Below are 27,280 nucleotides of genomic sequence, written 5' to 3'. Positions count from 1 at the left end.
TATTGCGGCACACAATGCGCCGGACTAATGCTTCAAACTGCGTCCTGATCAACTGGTAATTAGCTGATGGCGACAACCCTGTGGTTAACAATGTTTGCCTAGGGCTGCGCATGACGCTGAAATGTTATTTATTCTGTTGATGATACGATTTTGAATTTATAGTGTTTCTATGAAATCGCGATAAGGTGATAGATTGTTACTAAATGTTATTTCAGTTTTTTTTTGCATGAAAGGCATCATTTCTTTGAAATGTGATAAAACAAGGAATGGGCGGACGTGTGATAGGGAAGAGGTTTATACGAGTACGTTTTTATTAGGTACGAACGAACAGACGGACCGACTGATCTCATAATGGTGATCATTATATTCATTATAGACACATCTTCCCTAATTACTCCTTATTGGAATGCTATTATATAATACTAGCATTTGCCCGCGGCTTCGATCGCGTTAGAAAGAGACAAAAAGTAGCCTATGTCACTCTCCATCCCTTCCACTATCTTCACTTAAAAAAACACGTCAATTCGTCGCTCCGTTTTTCAGTGAAAGACGGACTAACAAACAGACACACACACTTTCCCATTTATAATATTAGTATGGATAATAATCGAAATGATTTATTGATTTTTGATTTTTAAATGATAAAACAATGATACCAAGGGATCGCGAGCATGTATATTGGTACACTATCATTCGCTAAGTAATATCTAATAGGAGGATACGATCTAAAAGATACCTTACCTATTTACTTCATTCCAATCTAATTTCACGAATAATACGTACAAAACATGCATATCTACAATTTATAATAAAAACACCAAACTACGAACTGCAGTTGAGCAAACGAATACATAATGTACAAGAATAAAAGTTAGACATAATAAATAACGTAGCAACTATCTGGCTGCGGCAACTAAAACAATATGACTGGGGCCTAATTAGCGTAGCGCCGCGGCGGCGTAGGGTGACCATTCATACTTCATCACTAAAGACAAATCAGGGGAAAAACTTGAAGGCCTAGGATAGATAGAATATTCTTTACGGTCACACCTTAGCAAAAAATACTGTGGAGACAAAACAAATTATTATAAATAGAGACTGACAATAAGCGGTCCTTACAATAAATAGCGATATCTACCAGACAACATTTGGGTAGCGGAAATAAAAAACATATTAATCAAAAAGGCCTAGGTAACAAAGTGGAGTTTATTTCAGATGACAATCGTCATGTCGTCGGTGCGAATTTTAATCGCTATGTATTTTTAAGCTTCTTTTCAGGAGACGAAAAAAACCGTTTATTTCCCAAATATATTTGTTAAACTTACATTTTTTTTATAATACATCACTATGTTTTACGTAATACTAATAAAGAAAAGAAAAATGTTTTCCCGTAATTTTTTACAGTAGGTATCATTAATTTTCCGGAATTTGGATACATAGCGATTTAATATGTAGAAACTCACAAAAATTCATCCCGAATTCGAGTATTAATTTAATCGAGTGTGATTTAAACTTACCTTGAATTGAAATAATTTTAATTATTTGAAAACCTTAAAAACGAACAGAAGTGTGGTCACCCTACAGGGTGGTGGGAGATATTCATTAAAATGTTTGCGGAACTCGTTTACCGTCGCAGACAACGGGACACTTGGGGCGCTGATTATTAATAATTTTAAATGAGACTGCTATTCAAATTATAAACATTTTCAGAAAAAAAAAATCCAATATCTTTTCTTCGTTGATTAAATTGGAATAACTGTTTATATTGATTATTAAGAAGCAATGTTTGAGCACGGCAATGTCTCACAGTCAATTGGAATTTTGTACGAATGAATGAATGAATTACTTTATTGCGATAAACATGGTATACATCAGGTGGTACATTATTATTATTGAGTAGCAAAATACATGTTTAGTCACAAATGGCAAAATTATATCTTATACCTACAGTAAAATTAAAATTAAATAAATATATGTTAGGCCATTTTTATAAATTGAAAATATCTATTGACAAGAGGCATGCAAATATACTACTAGTCAGTCATTTAAATTTACATTTCATTACCATCAATAAATTAGTTGAAATAATACCTTAACTTTTATTTTAAATTCAGCTAGTGCAGTAGGTATTATATGATGGAATAATTCTACACAAATATTCGTACGTATTTCTGACCATAAATCGATTTGATTTCATACTTTTGAGTCGACAGAACAAAATGAGCAGGATTTTTGAATGACAGGTGATTCCACAATTGTGTCGATTAACTTCAAAACTGGGTAAATCTATTCTGCTATAAGGTTGATTATTTTTCAGATCATATTACATTTTTTATATATTCAACCTTAAAGCAGAATGGATTTACCCAGGTTTGAAGTTAACCGACACAATTGCTCATCGATCAAAAATTGTGTCGATTAACTTCAAAACTGGGTAAATCTATTCTGCTATAAGGTTGATTATTTTTCAGATCATATTATATTTTTTATATATTCAACCTTAAAGCAGAATGGATTTACCCAGGTTTGAAGTTAACCGACACAATTGCTCATCGATCAAAAATTGTGTCGGTTAACTTCAAACCTGGGTAAATCCATTCTGCTTTAAGCTTGAATAAAAAAAAACGATCTGAAAGATAATCAACCTTATAACAGAATGGATTTACCCAGTTTTGAAGTTAAACAGCTTGTGGCCACTCTATACCTACACTCCGTTTTGACCTTAATAAAGACAATGACATAATTATAATTAATTTTCATTGAGAATAATTCATTTTTGGTCCGACTCTAGTAGAAGTTTCATGAACGAGGTACGTGTGGTCACCCTACACACTGCAAGGAGATGTTATTCATTAGAACGTTAGCGGAACTTGGTTACGCGCGGACAATGGGAACTCCGCTCATTGACTACTGTCACCACGTTTTACGTACACATGGGGATTGAGGGGGTGTAATTTTGAGGTAGATATTATGAGTAATTGTGTACAACGTTGTGGTTTAGAAGAACAAAACATTGTCAGTGTCTACGTATCTAGATAATTTATTTAAGTTACGTGCAATAAAAAAAAACTGATGAATTTCGCTCAAATATGAGGCTATTATTAGACGAAACTGGTATTTATTTAAGGACAATTTTTTAAAGAGCCTCTCATGCCAAGTTACGTTGGTTGCAATTTCATAACCCCACTTGTGCAACGTCGTAATTTCATAATAATTATTTAGTTTTATATTGAAAATAAAATAACTCTTGCTCGGTGCAAGGGGGCTGTTAAAATCACTGTCAATAAGTTGATTAGACTTTTTGGCTTACTTATTTTTAACCGTCGCCTCATATCTCAAGAAGGACGGTTATCAAGTCGTCTGTATGTTTTTTTTTTTTTTTAATGTTTGTTCCTCGATATCTCCGTCGTTACTGGACCGATTTTGAAATTTTTTTTTTAATTGAATGTATATGCATACAGATTGGTCCCATTTTTCTCAGAACCCAGTTCTGATGATGGGATCCTGGAGAAATCGAGGGAACTCCTCGAATCTGAAAGGCATACATATAGTGATTTTTGTGTTTTTAAAGGAACAGCATGCATTTAGGTACGGAACAGTGACATTTGGTGCAGTGGAACTGCTGATGATGGCCAGAATAGAACTCTTCAAATCTGAACGGCACGCTTATAGTGACTTTGGTATTTTTATAAGAACAGCATGCACTTTCATCCAGAACAGTGACATTTGGTGCAGCGGAATTGCTGATGATGGTCAGAACCGAACTCCTCAAATCTGAACGGCACGCTTATAGTGACTTTGCCATTTTTATAAGAACAGCATGCGCTTACGTCTAGAACAGTGACATTTGGTACAGTGGAACTGCTGATGGTCAGAACCGAACTCCTCAAATCTGAACGGCACGCTTATAGTGACTTTGGTATTTTTATAAGAACAGCATGCACTTGCGTCCAGAACAGTGACATTTGGTGCAGTGGAACTGCTGATGATAGTCAGAACCGTACTCCTCAAATCTGAACGGCACACTCATAAGTGACTTTGGTATTTTTGCAAGAAAAGCATGCATTTAAGTTCAGAACAGTGACATTTATACATAACTAATGTTTGTTAAGCATATTGAGTTTTCAAGTCAAAGTTTGTCAAGCTTCGATTTCTTATAATATAATATCGGATTCATGAGGAATTGAGGAAACTCCTCAAACCTTAACGTTATACGTATATTCATTTATGTTGCCATCTAATAATTAAAGCACTAAAAGCAGTTTTAAAAAATACCTACACATTTCTACATAAGTAATCCAACATTCGCAAGTAACTTTCACCAGAACCCGAAAGGCGACGGTTTTTTTTTCTTAAAAATTATTGACTTAAATAAAAACCAAGGTAACTAATACCCTACATGTTAACGCACTCTAATATTTATCTAATTAGAGGACCTTGCCTTTATATAATTAGATGAAGCATAGTTTTGAAATTAAAAATATGAGTTTCATTCAACATTTCCGAAGTAGTCCACATTTTAATATAACCTAAACTAGAAAATGAATTGCGAAGCGCCGTAATGAAGCCTCCGCGCTTTCAATATCTCATTAACGCTCAGCGCAAAATTAACCGCATTTATATAAAATGTATTTACAGACTCCATAACTTAATCTACACCTATCAAATACTACCCCCGCGATACTGCGCTCCTATTGGCTCAGCCACCCAACCCTTGAGGCTCTCGTCCAATCAGAGCGCTCCATTTTAGCGCTAAGGGGTGGAGCTTTGGGGGTTTTCACGAGGAGATTTTTTCGAGTCCCAACAGTCTGGTACAGATGGGCAAGAGAGCAGTTTTAGAAATTCGCAGATAGTTGCGCAGGAAGTTTTGAGGCGCGAAAGTTTGAAAAGTTGTCACCGATGCATCGAGCGGTTTAAATTTGCGTTCGAAAACGTTGGGCGTTTGTTTTTCAAAATGGCGGGTCCGTATTTGTCTCCGTTGCCAGGAGATTTGTTGACAGAGTACATGTTCGGGAGGCGACGGCAGCGTCGGAACAGGACCACGTTTACTCCGCAGCAGCTGAGCGAGTTGGAGTCGCTGTTCCAGAAGACGCACTATCCTGATGTGTTCCTTAGGGAGGAGGTGGCGCTGAGGATCAGCCTGTCGGAGGCTAGAGTGCAGGTAGGTAAGGTAGGTGTACTTACCGGATGTTTGTTATTAATGAATTGCTTACCTGAGTAAAAATTAATAAAGATATAGGGTACTTCTTATTGGAATAAGCAAGATGGTGTGTTTCGTGTGTGTTGTATATTTTATTCCATGCCCAACGTAAATATTTCGGACTTTATTTTCAATATTATTGATTAAAAAAAGCGTTGTGAAAAAACCAAACGAAAGGTAATCTTCACGCATGGTACACTTGTTATCGAATTTTGTACCATTAATTTCTGGTTTAACTTTAATTAGATTAAGTGTGTTTTCACATTATCCGATCCGATATCGGATGTAGGACCGATATCATCTAAGCCGCCATCTTTGATTATTAGTGCGTTTTCACATTATCCGATCCGATATCGGATGTCGGACCGATATCCCATACATTACTGGCGCCATCTTGGATTTTTTCTATTGAAATTCTTCCAACATCCGATGTCGGATCGGATAATGTGAAAACGCACTAAATGTCTCTCTTTTAGCTTTTTTTGTTGGGTGTTTTATCAAATCACTAATATTGTGTCGGACTTGTGAAACTAACAAACTATGTTTGTTACCTTTTGACCTAACATGCTCTTAACCGAGTTTTCGATGACCTCATATAATAATTACTAGTTTTTGCCCGCGACTTCGCTCGCGTTAGAAAGAGACAAAAAGTAGCCTATGTCACTTTCCAACCCTTCAACTATCTCCACTTAAAAAATCAAGTCAATTCGTCACTCCGTTTTGCCGTGAAAGACGGACAAACAAACAGACACACACACACTTTCACATTTATAATATTAGTAAGGATTACTCTCAAGGGGCAACAGGGACGTTGGGTAAAAACAACAGAAAATATTATAATATTGAATTAAAAAAATATCTACGGCTTATTTTACAAAATAAATTAGCTAAATTGTTTACATTAAAACAGTCGTCGGTAATCTTTCTACTAGCCTACAAAGTAAAAATAGAAGCGTATTCGCGGCACGATCACGGCTAAGTGAAGGGTCGAAACAGCAAAAAGATCAAAAGAACCCTTCGATTGGACCCTTCGATTTCGCGCTCTCGATGACGGTTCACATTTATTTTTATGAGTTAATAATATAACTGTATACAACCGAGTAATGTTATTTGTACTTAACTAATAGTTATTTGTTTTACAAGGGGGCAAAGTTGTTGTTTAACCGCACGTGCCAATATTGATACCCGAGCAGGCGAAAGATTCCAATATTGAACCGCGAGCGTAGTATGTGGTTCAAAAAGTGGAATCTTGAGCGTTGCGAGGGTTTCAAGGCACGTAGGTTAAACAAACTTTGCCTCCGAGTGAAACACAAAAATTTTCACCACACCAATACGCTCTAAATACTAACTATAAAAATCTAATTAAATCAAATCCATCAATTTGTTCAATATTTATGATTCATAATCATGTTTTATAGGTAAATTCTACCAACCAGCTTAAGATATCAAGTTAAAATTTGTATGAAATTACTTTGCACTCTTGTGGATAAAATACAATTTTGCTATCTGTTTTCGAATAGCAAAGTAAGCATTTACCAGTTGGTGTGGTGAAAAATATTTTGTTTCTTTAGTCTTGACAATATTGATTTTAGGATTCGATAGCCAACCAAAACCTACTAGGTACAGTCTCCGGCATAAAGAAGTGATGATTTCTATACCTTGTCGCTTTTAATCGTTTGACAATTACGTATGACATTTCAAACAAAACGTTTATATGACAAGGTACTGTAACTTGTATGAGAACTGCCCGCCGACGTTACCGATGGCTTGCAGCCGGCGTTACACCCTTGCAGTACCTCATCGTCGTCGTCCAAACCGTATCCGGCTCTGGCGACTCCTTGTTAGTCCATGTGGTCTGAGGTTTGGTTTTGGTGGGCTCTTAAATGACTCGCAAAACCGAACTTGGTTTTAAACGTGCGATTACACGGAGCACAATATAGCTGGCCAGCTGTGTTATGTGTAAGTGTAGGACGGCTTTGGTCTGGACTTCCGGGAATGGCGTTTAGCGTCAAGGTTTTCTAAACGCTGTGTCTCAAAAAGCCCAATACTTTTGTGAACCGTACGACGCCATTCCTGTCTTAGAGAAGCACGTTCCTCCCACTTATCTGTGGGTATATTATACGCAGTAACTACATCTGTACCGGTCCCTGATTACCGGCATACAATAACAATAGTATTAAATTATTATCTCGACATTACCTCCTGTCATTACCTGTCATTTGATATTTGCCAGTCGCTTTTCGGTGAAGGAAAACATCGTGAGGAAACCGGACTAATTCCAATAAGGTCTAGTTTACCCTTCGGGTTGGAAGGTCAGATGGCAGTCGCTTTCGTAAAAACTAGTGCCTACGCCAAATCTTGGGATTAGTTGTCAAATGCGGACCACAGGCTCCCATGAGCCGTGGCAAATGCCGGGATAAGGCAAGGAGGATGATGATTACGTCGTCGGTAGCGGCTACATAACCCTAAATCTGATCGCTCCGACGGGGTGATAAAAATAAATAAAAAAACCGGCCAAGAGCGTGTCGGGCCACGCTCAGTTTAGGGTTCCGTAGTTTTCCGTATTTTTCTCAAAAACTACTGAACCTATCAAGTTCAAAATAATTTTCCTAGAAAGTCTTTATAAAGTTCTACTTTTGTGATTTTTTTTTCATATTTTTTAAACTTACGGTTCAAAAGTTAGAGGGGGGGGGGCGACGCACTTTTTTTTCCTTTAGGAGCGATTATTTCCGAACATATTAATATTATCAAAAAATGATCTTTGTAAACCCTTATTCATTTTAAAATACCTATCCAATTATATATCACACGTTGGGGTTGGAATAAAAAAAAATATCAGCCCCCACTTTACAAGTAGGGGGGGTACCCTAATAAAACATTTTTTTCCATTTTTTATTTTTGCACTTTGTTGGCGTGATTGATATACATATTGGTACCAAATTTCAGCTTTCTAGTGCTAACGGTTACTGAGATTATCCGCGGATGGACGGACGGACGGACGGACGGACGGATGGACGGACGGACGGACGGACGGACAGGCAGACATGGCGAAACTATAAGGGTTCCTAGTTAACTACGGAACCCTAAAAAGGACCAAGAGAGCCTAGTTACTGTGCACTGATAATAACTATTTGTCACTTTTTATCAAGGACTTTTAGAGCGTTATCACATTGCTGGACTGTGTTGGATGCCTAAATAAAGTGAAACATATTGAAGGAACTAGAACTAAGAATTACCTACTAACAAAACAAAGGAAGATAATCATATCAAAAATATTGGATATTAGATCCTTCGGGTCCTTCAGACACCCATCGGAATTGAAAAAGCGCTTCCGATGATTTTAGTCATATCGGAATCTCCCGTCATCTTGTTATGTAGATACTTATAGACAATATATTATTTATTGTAATGTGCGTGATCGACGCTTCTGCGGCTTGATGTTTTTGAATTCCTAATACATACGATATCAGATAGTCAATATGAAAACGCTTGAAACTTTCAAGGTCGAAGAGATTGTCTTTAAACATTAATCATTATAGGTGCTAATTAGACGTTCTTTGATTTAAACTGCTGGAACCTGAACTAAAACATGGATCACCAAAACTATAAACATGGATCACATTGTCTTGAGGCCGCGGTCTGCCGCGAAGATTGAATATATCTGGCTCTCTATTGCTTAAATAGAAGTCGAATAGGGACTTGGTTATCGTCTTTGATTGACTTTTGTATGTTGGCAATAATAGGTCTGGGTTCTTAATTTTCAATGTTAGGTGTTACGTGATGCTTTTCATAGAAAACGAAACGTTGGCTCCGTCCGTCCGTCCCGCACCCGTTCTAGTTTTACGAGAGTTATCCTTTACTACCTACTTAGAAGAATACTTAGCTTATAAAAAAAATGTTGACGATTTACCTACGCTCATTAAACCGGCCAAGAGCGTGTCGGGCCACGCTCAGTGTAGGGTTCCGTAGTTTTCCGTATTTTTCTCAAAAACTACTGAACCTATCAAGTTCAAAACAATTTTCCTTGAAAGTCTTTATAAAGTTCAACTTTTGTGATTTTTTAAACATATTATGGTTCAAAAGTTAGAGAGGGGGGGGGGGACATTTTTTTTCCTTTAGGAGCGATTATTTCCGAAGATATTAATATTATCAAAAAACGATCTTAGTAAACCCTTATTCATTTTTAAATACCTATTCCAACAATATATCAAACGTTGGGGTTGGAATGAAAAAAAAAATCAGCCCCCACTTTACATCTAGGGGGTACCATGATAAAACATTTTTTTCCATCTTTTATTTTTGCACTTAGTGCTGACGGTTACTGAGATTATCCGCGGACGGACTGACGGTCGGACAGACAGACATGACTAAACTATAAGGGTTCCTAGTTTACTACGGAACCCTAAAAATCGTCAATGTCAGCGCTGCGATAACTTACCGCTGAAAAGATTTCCGCTTTTCGTCTCGAAAAATATCTAGGTCGATACCTCAAGCAGTCACTGACCCGCAGATAACATGTTTACTTATCGATATTTTTTTAAATAGTTACAAGCAATCTTATCTACTTAAATGCTGCGCTTTATTACCAAGTGTATAAAAGCAAACAGAAATGATCAGTATGAACAAAGAAAACGCTGTTTTAGGTGCTAGTGGGTATTAGGTAATACTAATACATATTATGTACCTCTATAATGTACTTAGTAGCTCTAAACACGGAATGATTTCTTTTGTATGACTGGAATGACCCTAAGTCCGTTTTCACATTATCCGCTCCGAATATCGGGTGTCGGACCGATATCCATACATTACTGGCGATATCTTGGATTTTTTCCATTGAATCCTTCCGACATCCGAAATCAAATAATGTGAAAACGGACTAAGCTGGTTTTGATGATTAGCAATGTGCCAAAATATAATTTAAAAAAAATGTAAATTTACAGTAAAATGTTCTCAGTATGTAAACATACTTTAGACGTTTTTCACGTTAAATTTTAGAACTACGAGTATTTCAAACTAGTAGTAGTATATACGAACATAGGTACACGTAGATACGTCGCGTGTCACGTACGACCGTGTCGTGTCAAAACCAAATGTAGGAAAATATAATGCGCGTGTAACCTCGTACAATTAGATAGTCTGATATCGCGCGTCGTCTAGTCTGAGAACACTGTTAGGTGCCTTAATGTTCAAGAAGTAAATAAATAAAATGAAATACGTTTATTTCTTAGTAGCCTAAGAACGGTGCGATATTTTTGAAAATAATTCTACAACAGGAGTTTTTTTTTCATATACAGCGTTTAATCGCAATTTAAAAAACCTATATTTTCGAATCCACCAATAGTTTGGAATGGAAGATATTAAAAAAAACTACGCCCAAAAAATAAGAGTTTTCTTTCAGCAAAATACCTCACAGTAATTTAATGGTGGACACATATAAAAAAAAATCAGTTTTAAGGTTTACAACCCGAAGCCACCTAAATATATGACGGGAAATAAGTCTTTTTTTAATGATATAGAATTTTTGATTTTTTTCTAACGTGCTCTAGAGCAAATATAACAACAGATATTTTTAAGCAGAAATGAATAGCACATAATATTTCAGATATTTAGCATATAAAAACCACCAATATATTTATATGGAAATAAAAAAATCTAAATATTTGACCGGGCAAATTAGGAACAGATAATAGTACGAGGTTGACTTTAATTGTCCCTATTTAACAATATTAACAGCATGATAATCCACCCAATAAGTTTGACCTTTATTTAATAATATATTTACATTTTTTGGGTGGTTTGGTTTGGACCTTAGTGTCTTACATTTAGGAATCCATATGGTAAACCACCACGCCAGTGGAGCTGGGCCGAGAGTAGGTGATGAGCCGTGTCGCATGCTTTTTATTCTGTTCTTCTATTACACATTAACGTAAATGAGGAAGCACACTGACATTTTACCCCGCCAGGCGGCGCCTATGCAAGAGTCTAGGCATGTTACTGTCATTCATATGTGAGAAAGAGAGAAAAAAACATAATTATCAGCTTCTCGCTCTCACGTCTCACGGACTAATAGGGTGGCGCCATCTGTCGTATCCTTTGAGTGTTCCTCCTCATTACATGCCTATTTCTACATAAGTAATATTTTAGGTAGATTAAAAACAGACGTTTCCCACCGATAATAAAGTCCAAAGTAATTTAAAAAACCGGCCAAGTGCGAGTCGGACTCGCCCACCGAGGGTTCCGTACCTACAAAACTATTAGGTACTTTTACGTTACTCACATAAGTCTAAAGACTGGGCTAGGCTAGAAGTATAGGTTCTCTAATGAGCATAATTGTGTTTAGCGCCACCTCTCGACGAATTCGCGAACTAATTAGCACAGCTTGCGTGAGGTCTTTTATAATGTTAACCAAATTCAACATTTTTTATTTTATTTTAAAGTAGGTGTTTTATGTAAAATTTCGTAGCTATAAATTTTAACACCTTTATTCATAAACGTACACTAAAGTTATCCAGCCGATAAAGTTCGTTTATCCCTTTCTATCACACCAATACGTCGGAAAGGGACAACCGAACTTTATCGGCTTGATAACTTAGTGTACGTTTATGAATAACGGGGTGAGTATTACCGTACTGTAAAAATGTAATGTATAGTTGTATACGGATTAATGAATTTAATATAGATAGGTAATTATTGATATGTGGCAAAACGAAGGAAATTGTTTACACCTTCGCAATAAGTATCTAATGATATTTTTTTAATTTACCATGTTACTTCACGTACCTACTTAGGTACTTATTTTAAAAACTCTGAAAATATCTATTGAGTTTCTGTCGCAGACCACCATGTGGCTTCTGCATATTCTGCGCTTTGATAGAGTTGCCATAGTAGGTATGTATATTGTATAATAGGCAATAAGAGCTAAAATATTTGCTAAAATATTTAAAATACCTACAGTCATTTCCGAAACGTGTGAATTCATGTCAATACTTTCTTTTATCAGTATTACACGGAGTAGGTAAACGTTTCGTGGCAGCGGCAGCGCACACTGCAGAGAGCGCACGTGGACACCGGCGCGGCGCCACAGAATATATAATAGCACAAGTAAAGAAGGCCCACTGCTTTGATGTTTCCGAAATGCCGCCTTTTTAAATACCTACAACATTCTTACAAAGAAACGAGCCGCACGTGCGCGGCGTCCGGTGATAGGGTTACCAATGGATCCAAACGAATTAATACTCACATTAAATGTTATATTATTATATTCAAGTCTTGAGTACTTTCTAGGTATATACGCTGTATTTATATATTTTTGTTCAAGGTTCCAACATCACAAGCCTTATTGAACTTTTCCGTGGGACTTAATCAGTAGTAGATCTGTATAAGAATATCTTTTGGTATTTATTTTATTCAATATGTCTATTTAATTTAGTATTATTAGCCATTCCACCCGCGGACATCGCTTAAGAAACCTCGCGACGTAAAGTAACAATAGAAAGTGCGAACGTGCATTCCGTGAGAATGTGCGCCACCCCTGAGTAAGCCGCGAACTCGCGGCCACAGCTCGTGCCGCCAGGATATACTTGTAGCGCGGCGATAGGATAGCGGAGTGAGCCGCCCCTGGCGGCGCCAGCGGACGCGTCTGTGTGCGTGAGCTAGGTATGCATACAACTACAACTGCTGTAGGCACCGCCCCCCCCTCAGCGCGTCCTCTGCGGCGCGGCGATAATCACCTAGCCCTAAGGCCCTGGTTTCTCTGGCCCGTCACACGCGCCCGGCGGCGTTTGGAATGTTTGGATGTGAGCCGCATGTGCCGCTGTACCACACGCTGTCGGTCGCGGGTGCGTGGGTTTTCTGACCCTTGGTCACCCGTCGTCGGCGACGGAACTCAGAAGCTCTGGTAGACTGATTTTTGAACTGTTGTGTTGTGCTCTGATCAAAATGAATGCAAAAATACTTACATTGTAATTCTTAGAGGAAGAAGATTATACGCGACTTAATCCGTTTCCATATAAATATTGATATTACCCAAAAAAAGAGACAGTCAAACGATATTTTTGTATGAAACCGGCAAAAAGAAAGTGAAATTTTTAACTTGGTACTCAAACACTTTCATTGTAGTAAAGAAAAATTTACATCATATATCATATATTCGATTAAGTATATCGAAAACAGATCACAGAAGTACAATTCATCCATTGAATTACTATGTACTAACATACTAGAAATTACACCCCAAACAAAGTCTGTGCTCCGGCCGGCAGCGCGCGGCGCATGCGTGGGGAGGTACCGTGTCATAGAGTAAGACTTGACCAATGACCACCTAGACGCGACACTCTTAGTGTAGACCTTTTTTTTATACTTTTTGTAAAATACTAACCCCTTTATTCATAAACGCACACTAAAGTTATCAAGCCGATAAAGTTCGTTTGTCCCTTTTCGGCGTATTGGTGTGATAGAAAGGGACAAACGAACTTTATCGGCTTGATAACTTTAGTGAACGTTTATGAATAAGGGGGTAAGTAGTTTAATTTTAGCACTATCATACATTGTGCTATGTTTAAGTTCTACTAAGTGAAACAAAAATACATTATTGATTTTTTTCATATACCTACTTTAATTGCTCTTGAAGAAAATCATAGGTTATTATTGTATGAAAATATCGATTACAACTCGTGTTAGAACTGTGTAGTATTCATAAGTATAACGTGAAATAAATTTAACATTTCTCTTTTATATATTACAAACAGAATATAATCACAATTACTATACTTCATTACCTACATGTCAAGTCTGTGCGATTATGATGCGATTAATCTATGATTTCGTTCAACAAAATGGCAGCGATAGCTTCGCGTTTGAGGAGCGCGTCCCTTCATTGAAATAATTACTTAAATAAAGATCGATTAACATAGCGTGTATACTAACCGATGAAATGTGACACGTCAGTTTTATTCGATTTTCTCGTATGGCTTAAACAGCATCTTGTTGCGCAGGAAGGCATTTTTACATTTTATTTGTGTGCAGGCAGAAACATAAGTCCAATGGACTTATGTTTGTAGCGCAAACGTTTTGCTCGCAGTGTCCTCTCTAGTACTACCTCAATGAGTTCATCATTATCTTTAGTGAAGTCAGTCATTTTCCATATCAAGACGCCACCCGCCGTCCGTTGCTATTGTACAAAACGAATACAGACCGTCGCGTGCGGCGTGTGACCTTCGCCCGTCGAACCACCCGCCACCGGCGACGTTTCAAAGAAACCACCCTCAAACATTTCCGAACAAAACATTCGAACGTCGTCAGTCGCGGACCCGCGTAAAAAACCACAACACGTTCTATGAACATTGGTCAAGTGCGAGTCGGTTTTCGACTTTTCCATACAAAGAACTCATGAGCGCCTGAACGACTGTGATGGCAAAGTTAACTTTTCGCACTTACAAGACTTTACGTATATATCTCGGAAACGATAAGAGATAGAGCAAAATGGACTTCAGATTTGGGCTGTCGTTGCCACAAATTCTATGTTTTCGTCAACAGAGACCTTTTTTGGACCGATTTGAACAAAATTTTGCTCAGTCCACTTACAAACGGTCTTAAGCGCCTCCTTTTTAGTAGGAACTTAAGTCATTTTGGCAAATGAAAAAAAAATTGAACAATTTCTAAAAAGAAAAAGACAGAAATGAATTTCTTTCTACCTGTCCATCACGCTTATAAAATTTTAAGACGTTTAGTAACTGCTTGCAGCGTCAGTGAGTGAAAATCTTAATTTGAGTTTTTTTCTCGTAAGTCCGACTTACGCTTGACTGTAGATTTCTAATAGGTTTTCCTGTAATCTACAGGTAGAGGGCTATCTCGTGTATTTTTTTGAAAATTTTACGCTAAGTAGTTTCGGAGATAAGGGGGGGGGAATGGTAATTTTTTGTCTATTTTCTTAAATTACTCCTAAAGTACAAAAATTAAAAATTAAAAAAAAATATATTTCAAATGCTCATGAAATGCTCTTTCATTTGATATATAACACAATATAGTTTTAATAACTTTGATTTTTAATTTTCAAGTTTACCCCCCAAAAGTGACCCCTATGATTAAATTTCATTTAATTAAATTACATGTCCGTCTTTGGGCCACAGGTTTACATATGTGTACCAAATTTCAAGTAAATCGGTCCAGTAGTTTCGGAGAAATCGGCTGTAACAGAGGGACAGACAGACACACGAGTGATCCTATAAGGGTTCCGTTTTTCCTCTTTGAGGTACGGAACCCTAAAAATTACATATTTATTTTAGGCATGCGATTTGACAGTCGTCGAAAAGAGTATATACTTGTCAGTACATACATCTATCTCACGTTTTTCTCTTCTACCTACCATTACCATTTGACAGATTACCTACCATTTGACAGATTTCCGTCATCTTGTGAAATGTATTCTTCCATTCTTCAGAATCGTTGAAGCAACGCTTGTTACAAACACGCGAAAGCTATGCAAAGTCTAATTTCGACCCATTTGTCACGGCCAGGTATAGCCCCGGCGATTATCGTTAGACTTACAAGCCACAGGTCACGGGTTCAAATCTCAGTCGTCGCATACGTAGGTCGTAGATGGTACAGCTTTTTTAATTCATTTTTTTTATGTTTTATTTATATTATAAGTTGATAAGTACAAGCTACTGCAATGACATTAAATGTTTTAAAAATCTGGGTCTAAATTGCATTTATAACATTCTTGTTGATGCTAATAACGTTAACTTCTTATCTGCTTAGGAAAAAATCGTTCATGCCATAACCAACTTAGTGTATAAAGACCTAAGTATCAAAATTGCAAATGGAACTGTGACACACTAAAAACTCTTTATCAAAATATCTTTTGTCATAATATGCTCAAATGACTTAAATGTCAAAATGAATTGCGAACGAATATTGAACGAATGGAGCCGCTACTAATATATAATATGTAGGTATTAGATATTTCCAATTTATTCCATAAATAGAAATACCTAAAAAAGGCCGCAATTTTACTTCTTCATTACATAAACTTTAAAAATACCCTACTGTATCATCTTTATCTTGGTCACTTGTACTACGTTTATTACAATAAATGTATGTATGTGTAAATTTCCTGACATGTCATATCTTGTCACAAAGAAAAATTTACAGGGCTTCCAAGAATCTCGAGCTGGAAGGATACAAATTAAAATATTTTCTATGAAAATAATTAAATTCGACAGCAGACAACCCAAAGGTTAATCGGATTTATTTATTATAGGCATTTGTTTTAAATTAAATACCAGTGGCTCTGATCTGATAGTGGGATATTCTTTAAAATTTATTTTCAAAAGGAGATTTAATGTTGGTAATGCCATTCAAATAATATTAGAAGTGTCTACGCGAGTGTCCGAATTTAATTATAGGATAGCACATATTGAAAGTACTGTAATATGGGTACAGAAGCCTGCCTATTGAAATATAAAATACATAGCAAAAAGTATAGAAAGAACCTACTACTTTTCGACTTTTTATTTACACTACATACCGACCATACAACTGACTCTAATTAATCTTGGTTTTCAAAAGTGTAAAATGTAGACCTAAGTGCGTTTTTGCATTATCCGATCCGATATCGGATGTCGGACCGATATCCCATACATTACAGGCGGAATCTTGGATTCATCTATTGATATCCTTCCGACATCCGTTATCGGATCGGATAATGTGAAAACGGTCTAATAGCGACTCAATTAGTTTTTGTTCCTTGACGGTCATTAATTTAAACTAATAAAATTATTTATTTAAATCTATACAATTACAACGAGTATTATAATGTATTATACATTCATTTTGTAATGTAATCCAACGAAATAACTTATAGAAATATATTCTACCCTTTTTGCTTGTTTTCCGATTACTATTTAGCCAATTTTTCATTGAGTCATACCATGGACTTTCAATAGGGACTGAGCTCACACTTTTTTTGCTATAATAAATTGAACTTTATCACCGGTGCAGAAAAACGTTCTTATTAGGATAGTAAAAGTGTATCCACATGAGAGGGTCAAAGTTGGGGCTGGTGTCCCTCTCGCACGTGTGACCAGTGTTAAAGAGATTACTATAGTAGTAGTGTTTTTACCTGTATGATAACTAACTTAATAAACTTCTTAAATGTTTTTGTATTATATCGAGGCAAGGATATTAATACCTTGTAGCGAATTGGTAAGTCATTATTATGAAACCAAAAAACCAATGATTTGCGCAATTAAAAAAACCTTTCATTCGGTATTAGTAGATTTGGTAGTAACTTTGAATATTGACTGGTATCCCCAAATAATGACAGTGATGACGTCATTCAAATAATTTTGACAGTGGCAATAAGTGCGAGAGGGACACCAGCCCCAACTTTACCCTCTCATGTGGACACACTTTTTGGCCTAACAACTCAATCTAGCTTAATAATATATAAATCTATGAGTCATACCGGACAACTGTCACTGTACATTTGTAATCCTTATTACAAGGGCATAACGTCTAGCGATGGTTAGCTAAGACAGAGTATTGCGGTTGCGGGGAGGAACGATGTTGAACCTTAGGTTACCTTCAATCAATCATCATCATCATCATCATCATATCAGCCCTTTATCGCCCACTGCTGAGCATAGGCCTCTCTTCTAGTACGCCACTTGTCCCGGTCCTGAGCTAGTCTCATCCAGTTGTGGCCCGCAATTTTCCGGATGTCGTCCACCCAACGAGCCAACGGATGCCAAGCGCTTCTTACATCTGTGAGCGGCCACCATTCTGTTAACATTTTAGTCCATCTGCCATCACTCTGCCTAGCAACATGTCCCGCCCAACTCCATTTTAGTTTGGTAATGACGAAACCCACGTCTAGCACCTTGGTGCGACGACGGATCTCGGCATTCCTCACCCGATCTTGAATCTTGATACCGAGCATGGCGCGCTCCATGGCTCTCTGTGCAACTCGGATCTTATGCACAGCCTTTTTAGTGAGCGTCCATGTTTCGGCACCGTAGGTCATGGTGGGCAGGACACATTGGTTAAAGAGGCGAGTCTTCAGGCATTGTGGAATGTTAACAGGTTTGAGGATGTCCGCCAACTTGTTGAATGCCGCCCAACCCAGCTGGGTTCTCCTCGAGATCTCCTGCTCCTGGTGTGTTTTGTCAAAAGATAGAATATGTCCAAGATACACGTAATGCTTGACAGACTCTAGCTCTTCGTTCCCCACCATAATGGTTGAGACCGAATCACCAGAGATGTTCGTCATTACTTTAGTCTTGGACATATTCATCTCATATTCATCAATACTAATACTGAAATGTTAGAGTAAAAACACCAGGATACCACTATTAATTATACAGTTTATTGAACGGAATCTCAAAATACAATCTTATTGACAAACGCTCCCAATGGAAGCTTCCAGTCCGTCTGACGCCCAGTTGACAGCGATGCCTAGGGATGGGGACCAGCGACTAGTGATGTCCTTACATTCGCCCATTCTGACCTTGACCTTTCGTCCCGAAGGTCTCTGCTATCCATGCTGCTACTGATGACTGCCGCAGTCAACGCAGCCGAAGCAGGCTGCGCCTCCAACTGGTGGCGGTAGACTTCATCTGTTCATTTGTTCTTTTCTTTTCTGCAAAGTGAACAAGAACTTTGTATACTCCAGCTATACACTCAGGCCCTGGTCCTTTGAAGTGATTAACTCGAGAACCGTTGGAAACGGCCGGTGTAGTTTAAGACTAACTTACACCAAGATATGTAATTGGTCTCATTTTATAGTCGAATCATAGTAATGACATAACTAAACTCAAGATTGCATGACCAGACTAGCCTAGTACAAGTAAGTCAGGTCATTATTTAACAACTCCACAGCCAGTAAGGCTTTAAAACTATTAAGGTGCGATGGTACGAAAAGTACATGTTTTACCGCCATGATCGATACTATATATTAGTCAAATTAATTATGTAAAATAGATGACATCTAGCGGCGGGCAGGTAATTACTGGTGTACAAAACACCATCTAATATTTGCTTGTAAATAACTTCACCCATCAATACATTTCATTTATTTTCAGGCAAGTATTATGCCATTTATGCTTTAAGTTAAGACTTACGGGAGCGGTGCATTCCAAACTAACCAACCGCTCAATATAATAATGATGATTGGCGTCGTTTAAATAGCAAATACATGGAACAAACTCACAGTTGGCTTCGTCACTGTAGGCTGTGAAGCTCCCCACATGCGCAAGAAGGCGTACAACTCGTGAGAGGTTAACATGACACACCCTATGCGTGATCATAGCCACCTTCCAACACAGCACAAGCTCTTGTTAAGAAGCTCTGTAACATACATGGGAAATACTAAGTTCCTTAATGTAACGAGAACGTGATATTTTTTCCTTGGAACTAAGCCAGTAGGTGATAGAATCAGTACAACACAACTGTCGTTCAAGTAACATGATAAGGTTACGAGAAATTAATGTACAATTGGCATAGTCGATGCTCTCAATTACAGATCCGGCTTACATAGCCGTTAAATAATTTAGTAATAAACAATGACAATCAATACAAAATATTGTCATGTAATTTTTTTTTTCATGAATATATATTAAGCAGAATACATGGCTGTTCCTTGGCAGGACCTTTAACAACCGCTGATTATTTTTTTCTATCAACATGATAAAATTAATAAATGGTAATAATCAATGTGTACTAGCCACCAATTTTGCTATAAGACAACACACATTACCATATCAAAGCTTCATACGCAAGCCACGGTGATACGGCTTCTTTCGTGGCTGTCAGCGCAACGACCGCAGAAGTTGGCCCTTCATGACAAGGTTGTCGCGCAGCCTGTAGCATGCATTCGTTCAGCTAGGCATTCCGAACAGTTGCTCTCTCCGCTCTATTGGAAACCGTAATTTCACCAGCGACCTCTGGAAAGTATGCATGTAAGTGATCCTTTCAAGGTAACCTTGAGATCATTACTCTTTAAGGTCATAAAACATGCTTTTGACAAACAAGGTCTCAAGCTAACCTCTTAAGGATATACCTCTTAAGGACTATATAACACATGATGGCATCTCTGAAGACCTTCATCACAATTAACAGAAGCAGAACAATCCTCTTAAGGATAGACTATATAGCACATGATGGCGTCTGTAAGACCTACATCACAAATAACAGAAGCAGACCAATCCTCTTAAGGATAGTCTATATAACACATGATGGCGTCTGTAAGACCTACATCACAGATAACAGAACTAGCCTCGTAAGGGTAGTCTATATAACATATGATGGCGTCTGTGAAGACCTACATCACAATAACAGAAACAGAACAATCCTCTTAAGGAAAGTCTATGTAACACATGATGGCGTCTATGAAGACCTACATCACAAATAACAGAAACAGAACAATCCTCTTAAGGAAAGTCTATGTAACACATGATGGCGTCTATGAAGACCTACATCACAAATAACAGAAACAGAACAATCCTCTTAAGGAAAGCCTATATAACACATGATGGCGTCTCTGAAGACCATCACAAATAACAGAAACAGAACAATCCTCTTAAGGAAAGTCTATGTAACACATGATGGCGTCTCTGAAGACCTTCATCACAAATAACAAAAACAGACCAATCCTCTTAAGGATAGTCTATATAACACATGATGGCGTCTGTAAAGACCTACATCACAAATAACAAAAACAGACCAATCCTCTTAAGGATAGTCTATATAACACATGATGGCGTCTCTAAAGACCTACATCACAAATAACAGAAACAGACCAATCCTCTTAAGGATAGTCTATATAACACATGATGGCGTCTGTAAAGACCTGCATCACAATAATAGGTCTTATGCACATGGTCCGCCTCCTAAGGCCAACATTGCATAAACAGAACTACTTAAGAAACAATAATCAAAGTAACAAATGTATAGCAGACATTAAAGTAATCATTATAATTATGATTCACACTTTAAGTGACGGAAATCACTTCATTTTTACTTGTGGATATCACATTAGTTACACTACCGTGGATACCACAAGATTCAGGTACAATGTGCTTATCAGGAAACCCTGTGAACAGAATATATTATTAACATCATGTATAGGCAACACAACTCGGTTCTTAATCCGGCGTGTATATATGCAATGGCAACTCGGTTCCTAATTTGAGAGTAATAGCACAAGCACAACTCGGTTCTCAATCCGGCGTGCATATATGTAATGACAACTCAGTTCTTAATCTGAGACTAATAAGGCAAAACACAACTCGGTTCTTAATCCGGCGTGCATATATGTAATGACAACTCAGTTCTTAATCTGAGACTAATAAGGCAAAACACAACTCGGTTCTTAATCCGGCGTGCATATATGTAATGACAACTCAGTTCTTAATCTGAGACTAATAAGGCAAAACACAACTCGGTTCTTAATCCGGCGTGCAACTTGTCTTATTTTTCCCGTGCCCCTAAGGTAACACGCTTACTATATATACCATTATTGAAATACATTCCAGTCAACCAAGAATAATCTTATGGCACTTGGCTTGACTTATCGAGGTTTCACTACATTCAAATAATGTAATATTTTATCTATCATTGTTCACTTACCAAATGGTTCTTGACAAAGGTATTTATATATCATCATCAGGCATGGTGCATAAGCTTAATAATTAAACCATCAAGCTTGCCAGACACACTAGAGAGGTGCTCCAGCTGTAGGTATATGTGCAATTTAAAGCACAACATTATCCATATAGCTGCCACCTGCACAACTACATAATTTTGTTAGTTGTGTTAATACTATGCATATGCAAGAATACTTAGTACAGGTGTTGAGTTTTTATAACAAAATATCATTATTTTTGATTCTTGCAAAAGTCACAAAACATGTAAAATATATATAACAACAACAACAACAACATACAATCACGCCTGTATCCCATAAAGGGGTAGGCAGAGCACATGAAACTACTAAAGCTTCAGTGCCACTCTTGGCAAATAAGGGGTTGAAAGAAAATGAAACTGTGACATTGCAGTGACAGGTTGCCAGCCTCTCGCCTACGCCACAATTTAACCCATATCCCACAGTCGCCTTCTACGACACCCACGGGAAGAAAGGGGGTGGTGAAATTCTTAACCCGTCACCACACAGGCAGGTAAAATATATATATTCTTGTGAAATCAAGAAGCAATAGAAGTGTACAGTTATTTTTTTTATATTTCAAGGAACAGAACATATTAAAAGTAGACAATACTTGTCAACTTCAAACGTTACCTGTTTGTCATGCTTCGGTTCAGAAACATTCCTTCGCAGTGAAGGGGTAAAATTATTAGAAGCTCCAATTAAGTTATTTACCTCAGATTATTGCACATCTGTTAAAAACTTAACTGATTGGCATGTTTCAAGCCCAATTCCAAATCAAACTGATTTGTTGTAACAGACAAGTATAGCATGTAGACCGTTAAAGTCCATCAGGTCTATAAATATCAAAATCTCTTACCATTAGCTATGACAAATTTTACCAGTGTCATAAATAGTTCAATAGATATCCAGTTTGGTGTTTCCAGCTTTTAGCAAGATTTAACCTCAGAAACTTCTGGAATCATGCCTTATCAATGCAAGTATTTTCAACTTATGGTCAATATTCACCAGGTTACCGGCAGGCAACTACTGTAATCAATAAATTAATCTGGAAAGGAATGTAATTAAGGAACAAATTATATCACTGATAATGCATTAAATGGACACTGGACTATGTCATGATAATAAATGTTCCAAGTGTCTGTCTAGGGAATATATTTGTCTTTGGTTCAATTTAGAACATGATTACATTTCTTGTCAAAAATGTTTGCAATGCTAAACCAACATTATTATACACAAAACAGCATCAACAATACACTATACTTCAGTGCTATGCCCTTAATTTTGACACACATTATGGTTTTAACAAGATGCATAATTAACCTCATCAAAATATTATTATGTTAATATTATTATTATTTTCTCAACATTTTTGATAAATTTGTGCCATGTAATATAGCAACATGTTTCCTCATTTAGAAAAATGCAAGATCATACAGAGTTTATATGCATAAGAATGTCACTAAGACAGATTTCAAAATACAGTCCCCGGTACAGGCCCCGGAGAAGTGTTAGTGAACTTATAGTCAACAGTTGTCAAAGTTTCTTATGCTTATTTACTCATCCCTTTATACCAACCTGTAGTGAATTTAAAATGTATTTACTGTCAGTATACTTACATAAGCCAGATGCAATGGTACAATATTATTGAGTAGGATAAATACCTTATTCCATGTCATTCCGGACAAACTTATATTTAATATGACAAATAGGGCAAGATAATGATCATCTCTCTTTGTAGATCATAAAACTCATAAAGTCACCTGTTATAAGGAATCATTTAGGTGCCATTTAGATTGAAACTTATCTTATATTTTGTTTCACTGTGACACCGTGACAATTGTCAATATATCACAAGTAGGTACAATATGTATTATGTATTCTGAAACATATCTGGAAGCACAAAAACACAACACACAAGGTGAGCTAATGATTATTCACTACAGCAGCCTCTCTATACATTTATACTCTGCCCGGAGCATTGTTGTGAATGACAACTTGGATGTGTTTTTAACGTCTCACCGTCCATGACTTACTGTGGTACTTATTGTGATACATTTTGTGAGCACATCCAAGTATTAGTATCTTCAACATATACATAATTAAGTTGATCTGAAATAAAGAAACACAACACAGTATTCTGGATGTTGATCACTTCTGCCCCAGAGCACTGTGTTTGGATCACATTTACTTCCTGTTACACACTCATTATGATCAAATACTACTCCAAAGTGTGAATATCTCTTAAAGTGCAATGGATCTGAAAAACACAAGACACGCACGCCACTACACGGCATGTTCTACCTCTTTGTTGGTAGGTACAAATACGGACAACTATTTGCATCACATTCTTTGCCTCGTACACTTTTAACTGTAATATATGGTGCTAGTGTCTTTACTCGTTGAATCAGATCGACTGGTGTTAATTAAATACTGTTGGACGACAATAAATGGTTACGAGCGCGGCGCGAGAATGGCATTGTCAATTTCGGACAAATTTCATAGTACGCGGGCGTATATGGGTAACTTAATATCGCGCTTCTGAAACTGTTAGAGTAAAAACACCAGGATACCACTATTAATTATACAGTTTATTGAACGGAATCTCAAAATACAATCTTATTGACAAACGCTCCCAATGGAAGCTTCCAGTCCGTCTGACGCCCAGTTGACAGCGATGCCTAGGGATGGGGACCAGCGACTAGTGATGTCCTTACAGTACGTATGTGGTTTTAGCGTCACAAAAATAGGTGGTTTCTTAATGTGTTATAAAGGTCATAAATTAAAGTAGTCAAATTTAAAACAAAAGTCCTGATTCCATTTTCGCCTGATTTTTAGTGAATTAAAATAATATTATTTTTATTCTATTATACGTTTTTTGTCACAAATTTTGGTGGCTTAACTAAAAAAACTATTTCAAATTACCGGACTTAATTTTTGGTGACATAAAAAGTACTGTTATAGAATTAAGTTATTTTCCCAGTAGTAGCAAGACCGGATGGTTCCTAGGCTATAGAACATGGTACAAAAGATGGTCAAATTACAAAACATGCGTCATATTCTGCCTATATCGGCGTAGACATATTAATAGGAATTCCTTAACCGAATAAATACACATATCAAGTAACCAAATAACAATATTTTCTGAAACTTATTTGTACCTACCTTTTTTTTTTTTTTTTATACTACGTCGGTGGCAAACAAGTATACGGCCCGCCTGATGTAAAGCGGTCACCGTAACCTATGGACGCCTGCAACTCAAACAGTGTCACATGCGACATCACGATGCCGACGACTCAAAGGACAATAAACGGAACATGTTAGTTCCGTAAGTCCTCCCGTCATCAGCACACCGCACCCTCGTTGAGCTCTGGCAACCTTACTCACCGACAGGAACACAACACTATGAGTAGGGTCTAGTGCTATTTGGCTGCGGTCTTCTGTAAGGCGGAGGTACTACCCCAGTTGGGCTCTGCTCTAGATTCGAACGAGACGATATCCGCTGTGCTGTGCCCTACCACACAAAGCGGAATATCATTCGCTATGCCCTACCTCCTCCTATTCGCTATGCCCTACCTCCTCCTAACCTATTGCTTATTGACTTATTGATGTTATGTTATTTGGAATCTTATAAGGTAAGATGTATTAGGGTAATTCCGGTACCAACGGTAAAACAACGTGCAATATAATTGATTAACCTCTTCCTTTTGTGTTCTATGACACAATGTAAATTGCGGTATAAATACCTAAGGCCCTCTTGCACCAACCACTTAACTCAGGGTTACCCCTGCCCTGCTGCCGGCCTTAACCCTGAGTTAAGTGGTTGGTGCAAGAGGGCCTCGGGGTAAGAGGTATAATCAATCGGATTCGTAAAATATAAAATTATGTACGTTTTGTCGAACAGGTGTGGTTCCAGAACCGTCGCGCGAAGTGGCGCAAACAGGCGCGGCTGCAGCTGCTGCAAGACGCGTGGCGCATGCGCTGCCTCGGCCTGGGCACTCAGCTTACACCCGGTTCGCACTCTCCTATACTTCGGCTATAAACTCCTAGCACTTTTGTAAAGGCGTGCCATTCTGGTATCTAAAATTCAAACATTTAATTAATCAATCAATCAATATCGTTTATTGCAGACCACAGTAGGTACAATAATGCACAAACTAAAAAGATCGCACGATACCCCTGTGGAATATGACAAACTTAACATAATCAGATTACTGCCTAAGGCACTGGTCCCACTAAAAGCTGGTGAGCTACTTAATAAGCTACTTGTCGGCGTTAAAAATGAAGAAAAGGTTGTCGCTCATCTGTAACTAGCTTTTGATGGGATCAGTGCCTAATGCAGCTAATGCATAACGCTAATATCTTCCCAGGTCACACCAAACCTCCAGACTCATCGCCGGAAGGCCCCGACTCTCCCTCTGGCAAAGATTCACCAGAGCCTCCCGTCTCCATGGAGAACTCTGAAATGAAGTCACCACGCCCTGAACAATACCACCACAACACCAACATGACGGAACCCATGCCTCCCATGCCGCCAATCCATGACATCCCACCTCCAATGCCATACGCAAACGACGAAAGAATGCTACAACAGCCAAGCTTCCCTTTTCCACCACTCCTCATGCAACAGCCCCCACAAATGGAAAACGAGAACGTACCAACAGACCTTAGAATGTCAAAGAATTGCCCGTGTGCTGTTGATATGGATGAGCCTCAAAATCTAGCGTACAGACAGAGGACCGAAGCTAAAGAGAGCGAAAGTGACAGCGATACAGAAATCGATCTCACGTCTCATTCTTCCAAAGATGATGATTTGCGAGAATCGGAAAGGCTCGCTAACAGAATTGCGACAAGTATTTTCAGAAGTGATACGGTGTTGCATGACTTAGTACCGAACGATCTCAGTCTTGGAGTGAAAAATGCTAGTAACGATAGAAGTATTAGCAGAAGTAATTTGTAAATTGTGATTAAGTTTAACTTTGGAACTGTAATCCATGTTGAAATAGATAATTACATAGAACCCACGTAAAGTAGTTCTAGTGTTTAAAACTGGGGCAAAAGCTTTAAATGTGAATGCAACAGCAATTTAAAATTATTTACTAAAATACTGTTTGTAAATATTTTCGTCAATTGAATTGCTTCTTTCAATACAACTGCTTAGTAGAACTGCCAAATCATTATAAATGTACATATTATGTGTAATAGATAATTTCATGAATCTAGTCAATAATAATAACGCACTTGTATCAACCATAAGAAATGTAGAAAATTGTTAGTAATAAATAGCAAACTGTAGGAAATGGTACCTATTCCGGTATCGTATTATCAATGATATCAAAAGGGGTAGCTTATAGTAATTCTACTACTTATACTTATTGTTTCTTTTTATGTACAAGTATTTTTTTATGTACCTATAGCAT

The 27,280-nt window shown here is 37.5% G+C and overlaps 1 protein-coding gene across 1 annotated transcript; it reads left to right on the top strand.

Annotated features, from left to right (window-relative positions):
• The first annotated feature begins 4,952 nt into the window (after positions 1-4,952).
• On the top strand, positions 4,953-26,882 carry LOC125231779 (retinal homeobox protein Rx3-like). Its single transcript, XM_048137349.1, has 3 exons — positions 4,953-5,161; positions 25,765-25,873; positions 26,231-26,882. Exons 1-3 carry the CDS (start codon positions 4,955-4,957, stop codon positions 26,818-26,820), a joined length of 906 nt encoding a protein of 301 aa, XP_047993306.1. The 5' UTR covers positions 4,953-4,954; the 3' UTR covers positions 26,821-26,882.
• The last annotated feature ends 398 nt before the right edge of the window (positions 26,883-27,280 follow it).

The sequence above is a fragment of the Leguminivora glycinivorella genome, chromosome 12, assembly GCF_023078275.1.
Source record: "Leguminivora glycinivorella isolate SPB_JAAS2020 chromosome 12, LegGlyc_1.1, whole genome shotgun sequence".
NCBI lineage: Eukaryota > Metazoa > Arthropoda > Insecta > Lepidoptera > Tortricidae > Leguminivora > Leguminivora glycinivorella.
This window is presented reverse-complemented; position numbering and strand designations above follow the sequence as displayed.

Coding starts and splice junctions, on each gene's coding strand:
- LOC125231779 (XM_048137349.1), top strand. CDS start 4,955: ATGGCGGGTCCGTATTTGTCTCCGTTGCCAGGAGATTTGTTGACAGAG. Junction 5,162..25,764: donor TGTCGGAGGCTAGAGTGCAG/GTAGGTAAGGTA, acceptor TTTGTCGAACAG/GTGTGGTTCCAGAACCGTCG. Junction 25,874..26,230: donor GGGCACTCAGCTTACACCCG/GTTCGCACTCTC, acceptor ATATCTTCCCAG/GTCACACCAAACCTCCAGAC.